A 17,724-nucleotide genomic window follows, 5' to 3' on the forward strand; every position below is an offset into this window, starting at 1 on the left:
CTGCTGTACCCTGTAACGCCCTGCAGTGCCCTGCTACACGCTTTTATACTATGTACCGCCCTGCAGTGCCCCTGCTGTACCCTGTAACGCCCTGCAGTGCCCTGCTACATGCTGTTATACTATGTACCGCCCTGCAGTGCCCTGCTACGCCCTGCTATACCCTGAAATAACCTGCTACGCCCTGCTACTCCCTGTTATACCATGTACAGCCTTGCAGTGCCCTGCTACACAATGCTATACCATGGTACGCCATGCAGTGCCCTGCTATGCCATGCTATACCCTGTTATACCATGTACAGCCTTGCAGTGCCCTGTTACACAATGCTATACCATGGTACGCCATGCAGTGCCCTGCTCCGCCCTGCTATACCCTGTAATGCCCTGCAGGGCCTTGCTGTACCCTTTACCCAAGAGCCTGGGTCTGTCCGACGTTTCTTCCTAAAAGGGAGTTTTTCCTCCCCACTGTTACAATGTTGCTTGCTCTTACTTACTGGAGTCGTTGAGTCTTTGTAAATTACAGTGTGGTCTAGACCTACTCTCTGTAAAGTGTATTAACATAACTGTTGTTGTCATTTCCTACTATAAATAAAATGGAATTGATTGATTGTAGTGTCCTCATTGCTGGCTACTTCATGGTAGGATGTAAAACACAGTACCTACAGCTATTTTTCTAGCAGTTAAAAGCATGGGGGAAAACTGGATTTTTCCTCCTCCTGTCAATGTCCAACTGTCTGCATTTCAGGTTTTATCAGGTATATATGGACCAGTTGGAACAGTCAGAGGTTTACTGAGGTCAAACTATAACACAAGAAAATCACAGAGCCAAGTTAAAGTGAAGGCCTTAAAACTAAAGCATAGCCATATGGGCCATACATGTAATAGTCAAAGAATGGAAAAAAGACTGAATCCATTACTGACTGATTCACTGCTATTCAATACAAAATGCATTCATCTCAGAAAAGAGTTTCTAAGTTTCTGAAAATACTTTATTTCTTAACAACAGTACTTTTTTAGATTCTTATGAAGAACAGCAGATACAACACCGAAATGATTGAGAACTTAGATTATGTATGGTCACCATTATACCATTTATTAATTCATTGCTGGAAACACATTAAATGCACTTTAAACACATTTCATTTTTCATAAATATTTCATATTAAAGATAAATATGTTCCACCTTGTGCCTACACAGACAAAGCTTTATAGAGTTGATCTTGCAGCCAAGAAAGAGAGTAAGGCACAAAATAGAAACCCTATTCATACAGTTTAATCATGCTATTATACTATTATGTCCAAAGAAATGTATAAGGAAGCGATATTATGTCAGCTAAAAGATCCCCAACATTAGTACAATATGCATGCTCCAAAAGACAGTTAACATGAAGGTAGACTGCAGCTGTGTGAGAGAAGAGCAGACGTAGGTACGTTTATGACACGACTGGAAATCAATCTCCAATATTTGGTCTGTTTCTACGGTAAAGTGCATAATGTTTTTGTTTGTACGGGGAACCGCTGAACGCTAAAGAAGGAAAAGTGGACAATAATTTCACCAAAGAGAAAATCCTTTGGTTTACTCACATCAATTATTGCCAGCTGTAAGAAACAGTTCTGCCCACTCCTCAGTGGAACGATCCAAGTGACGAGTACAACTGAGCCGCAGACTTTGATTATCCCGGTGCCTGTCTACATGCAAACCTGCACTGCAAGAAGTTAGAGACACATATATATATATCTATATATATCTATATATATATACAGATATATATTTTGTCCAGCATTATTCCCATCTAAATTCAGCAGGTAAGCATACCATTGTTGAACTATCAGATAGCTGGGGGAGAAGAAAATCCCATGGCCTACCTGCCTTTTATTAGCCCTCTGCAACCAGGAACTGTTGTCATAGGATATGTACTATATATTTCTCGGATTGTCTGTGCATCATTGTTGATATCATGGTTTGGGTTGCGAGGTCTGGAAGACCGGGGCAGAATGATAAAAAATAGGCACTAAGGTGAAAAAAGCAAAATGCAAGGTAGTAGAAATGGTACGAACCATGTCAAGGGGAAGACAAATGTAACAAAAGCGGAAGCTAATTAGCAAACTGCATGATATAAGTATAAGGCATACATATTTTCAAATACATGTTTATACAAAAGAATATCATACAATAACATTCAGTATAGATGGACAATGAGATAATAATGAGGAAGCAAGAAAAAATACAATTCTAATCTATTCACATACTCCCTACATATTTTCCAGCCTTTTTATTCTGTGTCCCTGTAAACAAATCATTGAAATGATACAAAACGGTTTTATAAAAACTTCCACTTTGGGTTCCAATCAACCATTTGCATTTAGCGTGACTGCTGCTGTTGTTTGCTGCCAATATCACTGCTGTAAGGCACCGATTCGGTTGTTGCGGACTGACTGCACAAACAAATGAACCAAAGTGAAGAAGCATGACACGTATTGTCCCGTTAGCTTTTCCATGCAGTAACATACAGATCACACTCAAAATATGAAAGATTGTCATTTTGTCAACGATACAAGTAATTCAGTCTCTTTGAGCTGTTTGGTCCACTAAAGAACATCTGCTGTGACTTAAGGCAAGTGTAGTTGTATACATACTTACTCTGATATCACTTCCCTTTTTTTTTCTTAATATAACATTCATCTGTTTATTCAAATGGAGCTTGGAGCCAGTGATTGTCAATGTGAGTCTGCAGTCTGGGAATTAGGAGATAGTCAGATGGGAGAACCTGGTCAGAAATGTATTCTTCATCATCTGGATCTCTGGGGCGTGTTATCCTCTTTTAGTTGATTCTGCTGCTGATCGAGTGTGTGTGTGTGTGTGTTGCAAAAGACTTGTGGATGTCTATGCATGGGTGTGCACGGAAATGCTGGAGAGGTCGTTCCTGATGATCTCGTTAACTGTGAAAAGAAAAGAGAAGATCATTATTAACTAGTCACAACGAAAAGAAATACACTTCATGAAGAGAGGTGACCTCTAGAGGTCACAGAGGCTAGACATGTGATGGGAAGGTTGTCGGTTTGAATCCCTGCCAAGGACGGATTTCAAAATCAAGCAAAGTGGGAAACTGCCCCAAGGGCTCTTTGTGTCCATTGGTGTGTGGTAAATAAAAGGGTCATGCCACAGAGTTTAACCATTTGCACAAAAGTTGCGTAATGTCTTATGTGACTGTGAAGGGGGCTTTGTAAAGCTATCTTAAGTCTAAACAACATCTTGGTTTTAGACCCGATAACAGAAAGACTGTGTTGCAAACTAGTGCTGTGGTTGCTTTAAAAGAAGTGGGGGGTTGCCAAACAGGGAGTTGTATTTTGGGAAATGTAGGAGTTTTTTTTGGGCCCAGAAGCTCATTTTTGATCTGGGCTCCTGTAGCAGCCATGATCCCTGTCAGTGCTGGGGAAAGAAGAGGGATTAGTTTGTATCTAATGCCTGTGTTTGACACAGGCATCGCATTTGACGCAAGTTGCGTATTATTCACACATTGTGTGTTAGTTTCAACATTTTGCATCCATCCAATGACATCACATCAACTCTTGGCAGCCTGCAATAAGTAATGTCACATGAGCTACTCCTGCCCTGAATACTTGGCATAGATGTGGTCAAGTTGAAAAATACTGGATAACAGGAGCTGCAATCCAAACATATCACTGTCGTTACCAGCCTTTAAAACTCGTATCGGCCTCATACACACAGCTCTGTTTTGAAGTCTTTCCTGCACTACTTCCTGTGCCTGCGCCTTTCCCACAGTCAGGCAGACACACATCAGTCCCCAGCCTTTATCTCAACTGTGTTTTTTGGCAAAACAGAGGGAAGTGACTGTGAAGATGGCGAGGACCCCGAGCCATGCAGCTTAGCGCAAACAAGAAGCTCCTCAGCTTGCCGTGATAAAGTGCGCTGATGCAGACAGAGAGAGAGAAAGTCTGGTCAGACCACCATCCGCAGTAAGGAGCCGAGACAGGAAGTCCACCCACTCTGAGGCCCGGAGTAGGCCTGCAGTGTGTTATCACTAGATACTGTTTGGTGAATTGTGAAGCATCTGCATTGACAAACCCCAAAAACATCAAAGAGAGAAAACAAGACAGCGTCCCTTTAATATCCTGATACCATTTCAATGCTGTGAACTATTTTTTGGGTACAATATTGAACGGCTATAGTGCTGTACTTGAGGTAACAATGGTAGTGATGTTAGTCAAACTGATCCATGGGAAATGAAGTGTAGAAACACCACAGCCATATGTGCACATATTACCAAGGATGGGGACAGAAATACTTAATCATGAATAAAGTGTCAAAGATGGCACTTTTTAAAGAAGCAGGCCACACACCTATTATAGCATGCCCTGCTTGCTATATGCAGTCACACACACACACACACACACACACACACACACACACACACACACACACACACACACACACACACACAGAGTTTGGGACTCACCTCCCTAAACAGGAGGAACTCCCATTGGAAAATCCCCACCTGTGCCAACACTGCGGGCTGTTTTCAACTCTACTCCACTCCGGGCTCAACAGGCATTTACACGCTGAGGTTATTTTGAGCTCTGCCATCGCAGGACATAAAGGAAGTGAAAGCACATGTAATAATTAGATGATCAGACAATAATATTTCTGCTCTTCTCGGTTGGTCGAGGTGAGAAAACAGCTCCAGGTACATTTTGAAGAAGGAAAGGGAAAACCCAACAGCTCGGCAGCAGAAGCCACAAACGTACCCTTTATTTTTCTCAGAGGGAAAGCAGTGGCTTCCGTTGTTATTTGCAGTCACCGTACAAAAAAACACTGACGTCTCCCACGCCCACATATCAACTGCAGTGTTATTTTGTTAACTAATATTTTCCGTTGACATGCCCGATGATGTTCCGTTCTGAAGAAGTGAGAGATAAAGAGAGAAGAAAAGGTAAAACTCTGGCCCCTGTGTTTTCATCTCTGTACTCTTACAGCAAAGTGAGAATCTCAGAAACAGGATGTGGCCAACAGTTACACCACAACAACACCAAGCTGCTATTTATAGCTGTTTAATGGGGTACAACTTCTCAGAAACAGAAAGAAAATCCAAAATTTGATCAATGCTAAATTTCAAACCAGTCAGATAGTATTTTTTGCAACAGCTCTTCATATGCATTTAGTTTCATTTAGTGAACCTATTTCATTCATACAATTGATTTAATTGCATTCAAATGTTTTCATTTAGTGTTGACAATAAGAAAATCCTCTGATAGAAGTGGCACAATTTTTAAGTCAAACACTCGGTCTCACCTTTCACAAAGGGACTAGACAACCACAAACATTCACGTGAGTGAAGGCAGTAAAACATGCTGAGGAACATTTTGTCCTGAGTGGAATTTGGCCCCAAATATTCAACTCCTTGCATAATATGGAAAGGTTCAGCACAAGATCGGCTCTGTAAACTAGGCCTCGTAAAGCTAGTTGCAAAAGCATGCCAGATGATTACATTCCAGATAACTATATCTCACTTTCCTGGTTTCCATGTACTATTGTAAAAGTAAGAATCCTATGTTATGTTACACAACAATATGTTTGTTGTCAGTTATGATTTGTACATAAATGCTCAACCGCACTGGAAAATGACTTTGTTTTTTTCTTTTTTCAATTGCCCAGGTTAATAATGGAACGCTTTAACTGGGGGGACACCCTCTTATGAATAAACATAAACAGTGGAAAATTGAACTCGAAATGTTCCCCTGCTGTACAAAAAAAAGAAGAAAAAAAAGAGGTGCACTGTTAGTCTAGTTAAACAGAGTGACATCCTTTATTAGCAGTTGTGCCGGTGCAATCAGTGAACCGCAGCCCGGACCTGTCGGGACTTATAGTTAGGGCTGGGCGGCTGGGAGATCTATTTCAGGCAGGTGTGAGAGTGGCACAAAAGTATGACTGTACTTTACTGAGATGCCAGCTCAATGGGCAATTCAGCTCCTTTGTGAAGGCCTACCAGTGTTTCTTGGCACTGGCTTGGACGTCTCCATCGGGTGTGACTGCTGGCTAAATGATTGTTGACATCGGATAAATGATTTTGCCTCTACCTGTTTAGAAGGGGTGGTGCAGTAACCCCCCCCCCCAGCGCACGTGCTGTCTGTGCCGAGCATACATCAAAAATACAGTACAGGTCAACTTTTATAAACTGCACCCATTTCAGCAACTATATACAGTCACACGCAGGGGTGGGGCAACAATTTGTTCAATGTGTGACAGCTTGTCTAAGACCGACAATAGCCGAAGGCCCAAACTAAGCAGGCTCTCAGAACTAAAATAGCACAGCTTTAAAATAACATCAGGGGGTGCGTAGGTGTAGACATGTTGGTACAGGTACCAGGGAGAAGATACATAGATCTAAGCTCGGAAGTCCAGTTGGAAAAATATATCAATTTTTTCTTCTTGAGTCTTGAAGGGAGCGTAGGGAGTTATGAAGTGGGGTTGTATCAGGTACTCATCTATAGTCAGTGTATCACATATAATAGAGGACTGTTGGCACGCCCCTCCGTTTGGTGTATGTTTGTGTTATTATGTGACTTTGGTGTTGTAAAAGGATTAGCTCTGATTCAACAAAGTCACACAATACCAGAAACTGACCGATCAAAGCAAACGGTAGACTAGCAACTCCGGTGTTCTGTGAGCTAACATTATGATGTTTTTGTCAAAGGAGTTTGGTGGCTTTGCAGAAAGCATGGATAGATAGAACGGCTTCAGTTCCTCGTCGGAAAGGGCTGTATAACCACAAGGTAAAGCAATGAAAATATTATATATACTGTGTATATACACTGTATATATACAGTATAAACATATATGACAGCAATGTGTAGCAATATGAACAGCAATTATGGAACCAATCCAAACTAAATGACAGGTTGTGAACTGAAAAGATAAAGTTACTTTGTGCTTTGTGTATTAAAAGAAAACACAACTTGCAAACCTGAAAAAGCTAGATGCGTTTTTTTGATATAATAAACAAGCAGTTACTGCAAATCCGACCTCCTATTTATTTAGTAATCCAAGCACAAGGGTGTTGTGACTTCATTTGGCTTCTCTGAGAGTTTAGTGTGAACCGGAACTGCATCGGGGAATTAGTTAGCATTGTTAGAGGAGAGAGCTGTGCTTTTGGGTTGGATAACAGCCGGGCTTCCTCAGAGAACAGAGGATGCCCTATGGTCGGGTGAGACGCAGAACCTCGAGGCCTGAGAGAGTAACAGGATCTCCTTGGACCAACTCACATTACCTGACTGGCAGAGAGATGTCGCCTTCCCTGGCTTCTCCCAGCTGACTGTCCAAAACATAACCGTGGAACTCAAGGTTTTAACAGAGGCTTCCTGCCAGGGACTTCTGTTCTCACTCATGATGATACCAAAGTAGCGGAGGGCACCGCCATCTCACTTTCACTACATTACACATTGAAATACATGGCAGCTGTGTTCGGGTCAAGGACCTTCACACGGTAGCAAAAGGGGGAGGTTTCCTATGATGTAGTAGCACACCAGGTTTGCTAGAACAAGGGGGTTGTTTCCTTCTATTGTGGCCCTCAAGACTCTCCAAATCACTTCAGGAAGTAAGACTGAGTCATAGAAGCCTCAAAGTATAAACACAGATAAACACTGGCATCAAATCTGTGCAGATGATGCGGAGAGCAAAAGAAGAGACTGGCTGCGAGACAGATGCTGGGCTAAACCTCATCTGAACGGCTTTCATGCGATTTGCTGGGGAAGCCAAACTAAAGCTCAAACTTGCTGGAGAAAGACAATTGAATTTCCTGGTGCATATTACTTTTGTTTCCCTACTATATCAATCTTCTCTCGAGACCTCAGAAGAAACACTTAATGGACAAATCGCTGCCTCCCACGCACGGCTAAAGCGGCCGGACGGCCCAGACAGCGTCACTTATCTTGCGCTGATAACCAGCAGCGTCACATCACAAGTAGGGATGGGGTCAGAGGTCAGAACACACACACACACACACATAAATGACACAGATGAATTAAGATGGAGAGACCGAGACGGAATAAGCGAAATCGAGGGAGACACAATCATATTTCTCCAACGACAAACACAAAGGAAAAGAGACAGAGCGTTCCACTAATGCTTCATAATGATAAAGTGCTTCATCAATTCATCTGAGCCTTGCCGGTTAGACAGCTTCTAATCCATCGCAGGGATCCCATCCTGGGCCTAATGATGTGATGACAAGCTAGGCTGAAGTGTGAAGCCCTGGGCTTTCCCATGTGGAACCGCTCAGTCTCCACGGCCAACAGAGGAGATGGGGGAGAAGAAGAGTGAACGAGATAGGATGATGTTTTTAGAAGAAAGCTGAGTTCACCCTGAGAGCTGAGGTTTTGGAACTGCCCCACAGCAGCTGTTTGGTACTGTGAACAAACACAGCTGGGCCAGGGCCAGCAGCCAATCATCTCCTCACCTCCAGGTGAACTATGACGCCGTTAAACGTATGATTTAGACGTAGAGTCCAAGGGTGTAATATCCACCGGGGACATCCTATTTCTGACCCTAGGTGCCCTTGCTACATGGCAATAGAAAGTAACAAAGCGAGAAATAGTATAAAAAGCATAGGGAAGACGAAGAAGAGAGGTGGGACAGAGGTGTCCCAGAGGGACAATGAGACAGGTTTTGAACATGATTTAACAGCACAGAGGGGCCCGGAGCAGATGCTGGAAGACAAGTGAAAGCTGAAAGCTTAAGAGAAAAGAAGAAATAAAGTATGGAGTTTAAACAGTAACTGCTCTGATTTCCAATTAATATGTCTGCTGCTGTTGTTAGACAGGGACTCCTGGCTCATTCTGATAAGAGGAAGGAGCAGCGTCGTCACACTCTCCGTGGCCTCAGGTGGAGAGTCAAAGTCTCTAATCTCCACCTGCGAGTCTCAAACGTGCCTGACTTTTTCAGAGCACATGCTTTACGGCTGTTAGCTGAATCTGACAAAACAAATGGCCCGGACTCAGGAGAATTTAGGTGTCTTGCCTATTCCAGACTAAAATTCCTCGAAAACAGCCAAATTACCTAGCAACTGCCAGGTATCGTAGATTTTTGAAATACCGGAACCAATACAAATACCGTCACTTTGATGCAGGTAACCGGTGCTTAACATAGAGTTTTTCTGCACGCCTCTACGATGTTTATCATTAGACAGCCAATCACCAGAATTTCAATACTCACTACCATAGATGGAATTTAGTTGGTGCTGAAAAAGGGAATTGAATTACCCAGCCCTTCTAACAGTGCTGTAATTCAGGCTTCAGAACAATAAAACAGCAGCATCCCAGAATTAGAAATCCAAAGACAACAACTTTTGCTGAAGGCCCTGCCACTGATGTGCTTATTTTGGCCACAACGGTGTGCAACCTTTGTCTTTGATCTTGCATGGTGTGCTGTGCCTCTCCCTATCTCGCCTCACTCCTTCTCACTTTGTGAGCCTGCCACTTCCCTCTTCTCCTCCTCCTCCTCCTCCTCTCATTTCCTCCAGGGCCCAGGAGGCCACGGGCGTGCTCACTCGAGTCGGTCTCCAGGGAGGATGAGGGGGGAGGTGTTTACATGGTTGGAGCTGCTCTCCAGTGCCCTCATCACTGACTTCTCTGTAATCAGTGTGCCGTCCGTACTGACTCCCTTGCAAACAAACAACATACAAAAATATATATTTTATGTCCAGAATCAATTAACCCAACTTTATTTTGTTTGAGAGACTGATATGTTTTTCTTTTCTTATCCTTTTAATTATCTTGTGACCCCTACATATACATTGGGACCCTTTGGGTTCCAGAATACCAAGCTGATCTAGTACACTAAGTGCACTTGCACATGAACATGTAGTGTGTGCTTTTTCAACGGAAAAAGGAAAGGATACCACAGTACCACCCACACGGTTTGATTGACATGCAATGTCAACAAGTGCCTTGCAGATGCTCAAACGCTGAGCAGAAACGGTGCTTTCAGTTCTTTTGATTCCACAGTTCAGTTTGATTGCGGTGAGTTGTTTTTATTTCTAATAGCACAACACAACTCCAAAATCATAGTGTTTCTCAAAAGCTAAGGTAAAAGCACGATAATAAAGTGCTTCTGGCATTGGGTCCTATTGTGAACCCGGCGCAGTGGGCGCAAAGCCCGACGCGTGTGTCTTTGATATTTTAAGACCATCCAGCGTCCGTGGGCGGTGTTCACGTGCATTCTTGGCCTATTTCTATCTTGCGGCAGCAGGAAGTGATCACGCCATCGACCAACAAAAACCTGGTCTTAAGTCAATATTGTTTTTTTAACAACGCATTGGTAAAACTGGCTTGTGTACAGTGTGTGCACACTGTATTTAGTACACACATACAGGGAAGTGCAGCAGCACACACATATGCAAAATAATAAAAATATGAGGGTGCAAGTCCGTTGTTAAAGGGAATGGGAGATGACACTTATCGCATGTTAGACCAAGAACACACCCATTAATTGATGAAGACACTAAGTAAAACCCTTTTGAACCATGCGTCCAGCGCAGGGACCCTTTTCTCCGCCGTCAGTAATAGTATTAGATTATTTTCCCAACGGGGCAGTTGGTTTGTCACAAGGCACTTCATGACAAGACATCAGTCATGTGATACAAACAAATAGTCCATGCATCAGACACCAACACACATCACACACTACAATACACTATACACCCTTGGGTATGACCAGGCCAGTTAGACATCTAGCTCATTATCTGATTAAAGCCTTTATGGCTTGAGGTACAAAAGAGAATTTGGATCTGTTCTTGGTCAGAAGGGGCTGGCACAAACGATGCAAAGATGTCCCTAATTTAAAATGAGATGCCAGGGAGTGTGTGGAGTCACATAGGTCAATGGTATTGGCCCATCTCACCAGTCTGTCTTTGTAAATGTGTTCAATGCTAGCTGTCAAACTACAAAAAGTGGATTTATAAACGTACCCCAAACGCACCCGCGCCATCACGCCGTGCGCTCAGATCGTTAAAAATAGGGCCCCTAGTGCGTGTGGATGATTGAAGACTGTGATAAATAAAAAGTTGTTTCACACAACTAGTGAAGCATAAACGCAAAAAGCAAACACCAAAGCCCAAAAATACACCGAACTGAGTGGAACACACATCTTTGTGATTGAGATATAGAAGGAGACAGATTAGAACTATTTGTATGGCTCATTACTATTGAGTTTATGGAAAAATAACTCAGCCATCTGATAAACTCCCAGTGATGGATTCAGAATTAGAAACGTATGCTCCCGTGGATGGCTTGAGATTTCACTAGTTTTGAAAATGGCACACGGTGAGCATATTGAAACGATCATACTTCAGTGGGTTCCAGCCGTCTGAGTGAGAATTTGGCTGCGCACCTGCATATACTACAATTTATAACTGCATTTGCGCTGTGCTTCTTTAAATCACCTGTTGCCTGTCAGTCATTATGTGGGATTTTCAGAGTTTTATTAAATGCAGAGGACCGGTGTTCTCTGTGTCCAAAAAGGTTACCTCGGTGCAAACTTTATTTGTTCACTATCCATCACAGATAGAAGGCTCAGAGAGGCTCCCTCCTGTTTTCTGTGTCAATGTCTGCTCGTGAGCATGCATCTGCACAATGTGGCCTTTGGTTAACCTGTCTCTTTTGCCATTTCGGCATCACTGTAAGCTCTGCTTGCCATCATCTACTAGCAAGAGTTTTTCTCCGTAAGTGCCAAGACTTGGTCAAACCAAGCTGGTTGTAGCCAGGGAGCAGCCAAGCATCCTGGGGACCCGTGCATGGTTCTTAGACTCTTCCTTTCTTTTCTTTTTTTCTGATAAATAAAGAAAAGCTACATCAAACTGGACACTGATGTGCAGTCTTCTTGCTCAAACTGGCATTCCTAGTCTCTTATGGGTTGTTTTACAGCTTTGGAAACCCTGCTCCAATGAAAGTAACATTTCCACTGATCCACTTCTTGACAAGCTGGACAGAAGGTTTTTAAAGTCACAGACAAGGCATTAAAGGTAACTTAATCTTAAAAAGGACACGGCTTCTCTCTTTCTTAAGATTCCTCCTGGGCTATTCTTGAAGCAGAGTGTGATCTAGGCCTGCACGATTCAGGGTTAAATATGAATCACAACTTACTTTGTTTTAGCTAAGAATTTATATTACGATTCTCTGCCACACTTCTTTTCTTCACCAAGTGTAATGTTTATTGCACACATGAACCATGAGAAAACAAAACAAATTGGCCGTACCCAACATAGATTTTCTTTTGGCACCAATAGCTCATCACCCCGAGCCCGTCAGTGAATAAAGAAAATACAGTGCATACTTGCCATTTGATTACAGTAGGCTACCAAAAATAGTGACATATATCAAATTTAACTAAATATGGCCCTAATATCTAGTCTGGCTATCACCAGACCAAGCCAAGCATCATAGATTTGAGATTAAACATTGGTCTGGGGAGTCTGCTATGTATTTTCTACTGTATAAAAAGCGTGACCAATGGGCATAGTTGGAATGACTCTTTACGCAATTAGAAAGCCCTTCAACCAATCAGAACAATGATCTAGGTGATGTAGAAGCGGCATCAACGGGTTGCGGCGCTCGGGTGTGTTTTGGTGGAGATTGGTGGCCACTATGTAGAATGTATACAAGAAGCTGATTGATTGCTTCTCTATTGTCATTGTGTTAAACCCACCAATAGTGGGGCAGGTAGCCAGTTTGAGGCCAAAGTCAAATAGAGTGGGCGGGGCTTAACCAGTCTACCTGATACAGGCTCTATCTGAACTCCTTGAACATGTCTTTACATAATAAAAACAAACAAACAAATGTCAATCAACATGTTGCAGCTACAGCTTCAGTCTCCAGAGAATGGAGTTTCTCAATTGTCAATTTAAGTACAGTATCAGAAACAGAATATCTTAGCACACTACTAGTCTGCTTGCCTTTCACGTCTTCAGCTGCCCTATCAAAATCAAGAACGAATACGCCCCCAAAATATCGCCTGGAAGCCGGGCAGAGGCGATCTCGGCAAACCTTATCTCCTTTTCATCAACTTCCCTTTGATTTTTCATAGACAGACACACTTTCATCCATCTGGAATCTGTATTGTTTCTGTAAGAAACTCGGTGTGTGTCAGAGTCAGAGATGAATGCGATGCTCTTCCAAGGATAGAAAGTAAGACAGGCACATTTGCTGTCACGTGTAAATCATAGCCACGCATTTTCACCCGCTTAGGTTCGTGCTGTTTCCAATCAAAACGGTGTAACAGTTGCTGGAGCTCTGGGAGTCAACCCACCCACTTAAATGCCTTAACAGAAACAGGAGCCTGCTATTTTACTCTATGATGCTGTAAATATAACTGATTTAATTAAAATGTACATGACATTTTAATTCACAGAGTGTTTTAAGGCCAAGCTTTCCAACTCAAGTTCTCTGCAGATTTGATGTGACTGATTTGCAACATGTGTAGAAAGAATTGTCTTGTCTTCAGGTACTAGAAAGTCCGATGGATTTAAGGAGTCTTCGGGTGTTTTCACACCTGTAGTTTGTTTGCTTTGGTCAAAATCAGTTGGTGAGTTAGTAAACTTGGAGCGATTTGCCCTCGGTCGGTTTGGTTTGGTTTCACACCTGGGAAAGTCCAATCGTACAAAATGGTGTCATTACAAATCAGGCAAGAACCTCCATTCCTCTTATTGGTCCTCTCATTGGTGGGGGCATTTTTGGATACGAAAAAAAAAAAACGCTCTGGGTTGTTCGCAGTTCTTTAAACCAATCCCAACCATCTTTGGCGGCGCTAAGCTCCGGACAAGGCGATGGTGGCTCTGCAAAATAGTCTCAACAAGGAACTTGTTTTGGTGAAACATTTGCAACCAGTAAAAGAAAAAACAATATGTAATATTAAATTAAGTTAATTCACACATTACAGTAACCTGAGCTATATAATGTAGCTGGATACACGTTCAAACGTAATTCCCTCTATCTACGTGTGTACTGTGTCCACAGCAATCCCTGCCAATGGGTCCTGAAAAGTCCCAGTTAGAGAGTAAAGGGCATGAACATATTTCTTGTAGATCTCAACAATCAATCCCTGAAACAACCAAGCAGGCCTGCCTTATTGCACAAGCCATCAAAACGAGTTGGAGAACGGCCACACACAGAGAGAGGAAGGCGATGTCATCATGTCAGGCAATTATCCTGGAAATGTAGATCTGTTGATCCAGACTATATTAAAGGTTATTACATAAATTAGAAATGCTTTTTGATCACGTATAAGCTCTTCATAAATACCAAACACCCTGAAAGCACTTTATAAAGAAGGTCTTATTAGAAAGCATACCTATACCCTTAGACATCGCCTACCAAGAGCCTGGGTCTGTCCGAGGTTTCTGCCTAAAAGGGAGTTTTTCCTCGCCACTGTCGCACTTTTGCTTGCTCTGGAGGAAACTACTAGAACTGTTGGGTCCTTGTAAATTCTGGAGTGTGGTCTAGACCTCCTCTATCTATAGAGTGTCTTGAGATAACTCTTATGAATTGAGACTATAAATAAAATTGACTTGAAATTGAATTGAATTAGATGGGAACAATTTAACCCATTATATTTAGCATTAATCAATGTCTTAATTCTTAATACATGGTTGATAGCACACTATAATGCAGCTGCAGGTAGATATTAGGGCATTTTAAGATTGTATACATGTACTTGTCAACAACTACAACTATGAAGCATTTGTTGCTAGTGGTACTAGTGACAGTTAACAAATGATTACTAACACAGTATAGCATAGTTGTAACCATAAGAACATACAGAACGTGCACATTATTACACCCTTTCTTACAATGTGTTTTAACACATGTACGGATCATTCCGAAGCCCAGAAGTCATAAAGACATTATAAGCTTTAAGATTAAATATTCTTAACAAAAGCTCCTTTTGCTAGATTTCTACCAGGGCTTTTAGCTGCATCTCATTGCCTTCATCAAGGGAGGCCGTTTTCTCAAAACTTGTAATGCAAAAACACTTGAAAGCTGGGATATTTCAGTGCTATACACAAAGCACAGTGGTTAGTTAAAAGCCCCTTGGCCTTTCTGGGGCTAAAGACCTTAATGGAGAGGTTTGCATAGCGCCGCTGCAGCCTTTCATTAGCTAATCTCTCATTGCTTCAAACTATAAAAAAAGGCTTACTGAGCGTGAAAGGATTTCCCTGTTTGTTAGCACGTTGTTTTCAGAAGAACTGAGCTCAGCTGAGTACAATCAGGGGAGTCGGGGGACCCATTGAGCCTTATAACTGCCATGGGTCATATGTCAACAGTAGGACACTCACAGTTCAGTTCTTATGATCATTCCCTTCCCAGAAGTAAACCCATTCACTTTTACCACTGCGTGGTAAGTCTCTGCACTGTAAGCGGCCACTGGTGGGAGAGGAAGAAAATGTGATCTTTAACTTTGGCGGTGTTTATCTTTCTTTGACTTTTAGTCTTTTGGTCTGAACAGCTTTGTGTGTGTGTGTGTGTGTGTGTGTGTGTGTGTGTGTGTGCGCGCTCGTGTGAAGAACAGGGGCAGTGGGAAAAGCTGCCAGGGAAAAATCACCAAGATCGCATGCTTCTTTGCTACTTTCTTCCACCTCAGATTTTCCCCTCTTTCTGTTAGCCTGTCTGTGTGTCTGCGTCTCCTTTATTCCTACGGCTGATCGGATTCTTCTCATGCTCACTGAATATTCCTGGATGTGAGGACATGATGAGAATCTCCTGACCCCAAGAACTCAAAACACTAAAATAAATCTCATGGCTTGAGGCTGTCTCTCCATTTTAGGGCCATAAGCTATGACAGAACCAATATCACACAAAAAAAGCAAACATTCTTCAAGTGTTTGTCTCGGGAAAGAGTGAGATTGAGATTATAATCATTTTAGACAAATTCATTATTTTGAAGCATGTGTGTTTAGAAGGATTTGTCAATGGACTGTAACACTAAAACAGGGGCCATGTGTATTTTGGTTTATAGTCTTGTGAGAGATTCGTCTGAGACGCTCTTTCAAAGTTTATACCTGCATCTGTAGTTCACCTTCCGTCTCCATGCCCCCGTCTTCCTCTTCCTCTTAATAACTCCGACCCACTTCTTTCTGAGGTATCTGCGCATGGAGGAGACGGCCAACTCTGGCAAGAGTTGCAAAACCCAATGGCTTTCCCCATCCCCACTGGCCGGATCAGACTTCTCTGTTGACATCCGTCGCTACAGGATACTACTTCACTGAGCTAACACGTTTCAGATGGGGAGCTGTTATTAAGTGGTCTGGGATGGAGACCTGCTCCTGTTTACTGATGCCGCAGGTACTTACATCCCATAAATACAAAACCAAAAACACCAGAACTGCTGGGGGAGAACATCTCCGTGTGGTTGCGATCATACGGTGAATTTCATCTTTAAGACAACTTTAGATGCCCATGTCTTTGAGCAAGACACCCACATGCTCCAGGGCTGTCGTCCAGACTCCGATTCTGACCCCTGACCTTCCTGTAGGGAGTCAAAGAAGAAGAAGAAAACTCTTTCTTTCCGCATATTCATTCTGCTTGTTTGGTGTTAAGTACGTTCCTTGGACTGCACGAGTTTTCCATGTGCTCATTTGTGTGGTGCCAGCAGGAAATATCCAAGATTTAAGGCAAATTTATGGATTCTGAGACTGCGCAGTGTTTGTGGTATTCACAGCAATATTAGATAGCCCCACAGAGGAAGAGTGTTTTATGTAAATGGAGCAGTGGTGAAATGTTTCCGATGAGATTACGGAATGTTCTTTCAATCACAAACACACAAACGTAGTAAACCGTCACTGAATCAAAACCTCCAAAAAATGACTAGGAGGACTTGAGTTGTGCCTATCCCACGGAGACATTTTGCCCTATGAGCACAAGATGCCAGCCAGAATAAAAGCAGCTAACGGCTTGGATCATGCTTCAACCATGACCAAGGCCCAGGTAACCTCACAGCGTTGAGGAAGGAGACTCTCCCAGTCATCCCGCTGTCGACAGCACTGACATTTGATGTCATGATAATCATCATGATACAGTAATGAGAGTGTCTGGCGTGAAGTGGTAGCTCCATGATCACAGATGTACACGGGAAGATCCCAGCCAAGCCACAGGCCCTGTCTGAGTCCTGGCCCGCTGGGATCCCTGCGGCTTTTCAACGCGTGTTTCCTAAACCTCGGTATGTGAGCCACATAAACCCAGCCTCTAAACTGCTGTGTCGGGAGAATCTATAAGAAATACATGACACATCATGTACTGGAGTAATATAACTTGGAGGAATGGACTCCAACTTGTTTGGAGAACGAAGCCCTGTGGCTTTACCATTTGTTTGTATACTTCACTGAAGGCCCTTATGCTATTAATGCCAGGGTTTTGACTTCCATACAAAGTCCATGTAGTGAGCCCACTTTTTACACAGCTTGGAATAATGAAAGAAAATATCACACAAATCTCCCCAGTAGCATATCTGCGTCACACATATCTGACATTTAGGCAAAACAGACCAGAAACCCCATCAAAAGTCTCTCATCTAAATGTGTGCGTGTATCAGATCCCAGACTCAAAAGAAACCCAATTTGTTTAGATAATTTAGCTGCAGGTTTTCAGCAGACACATTCTTTCTCAGTGACTCTGGATATTATGACGGAGCGACTGAAACCAGACCAGATCCTCTGGCTCGCA

At 42.6% G+C, this 17,724-nt stretch overlaps 1 protein-coding gene and 1 long non-coding RNA gene across 3 annotated transcripts in view; both read right to left on the minus strand.

Annotated features, from left to right (window-relative positions):
* Positions 1-2,666: 2,666 nt before the first annotated feature.
* Positions 2,667-17,724, minus strand: part of LOC117946387 (nuclear factor of activated T-cells, cytoplasmic 1-like) — a 64,710-nt gene continuing 49,652 nt past the window's right edge. For both annotated transcript variants that reach the window (XM_034874511.1, XM_034874510.1), the window contains one exon: positions 2,667-2,937. In XM_034874511.1, the coding sequence (XP_034730402.1) occupies positions 2,882-2,937 (56 nt within the window). In that variant the 3' untranslated portion in view covers positions 2,667-2,881. The remainder of the gene's footprint in view (positions 2,938-17,724) is intronic.
* Positions 12,355-12,904, minus strand: LOC117946390. Its single transcript, XR_004657022.1, has 2 exons — positions 12,784-12,904; positions 12,355-12,408 (listed from the first exon to the last, which is right to left on the minus strand). It is a non-coding gene; the product is annotated as an uncharacterized LOC117946390 (long non-coding RNA).

This window comes from Etheostoma cragini, chromosome 6 (assembly GCF_013103735.1).
Source record: "Etheostoma cragini isolate CJK2018 chromosome 6, CSU_Ecrag_1.0, whole genome shotgun sequence".
Taxonomy (NCBI): domain Eukaryota; kingdom Metazoa; phylum Chordata; class Actinopteri; order Perciformes; family Percidae; genus Etheostoma; species Etheostoma cragini.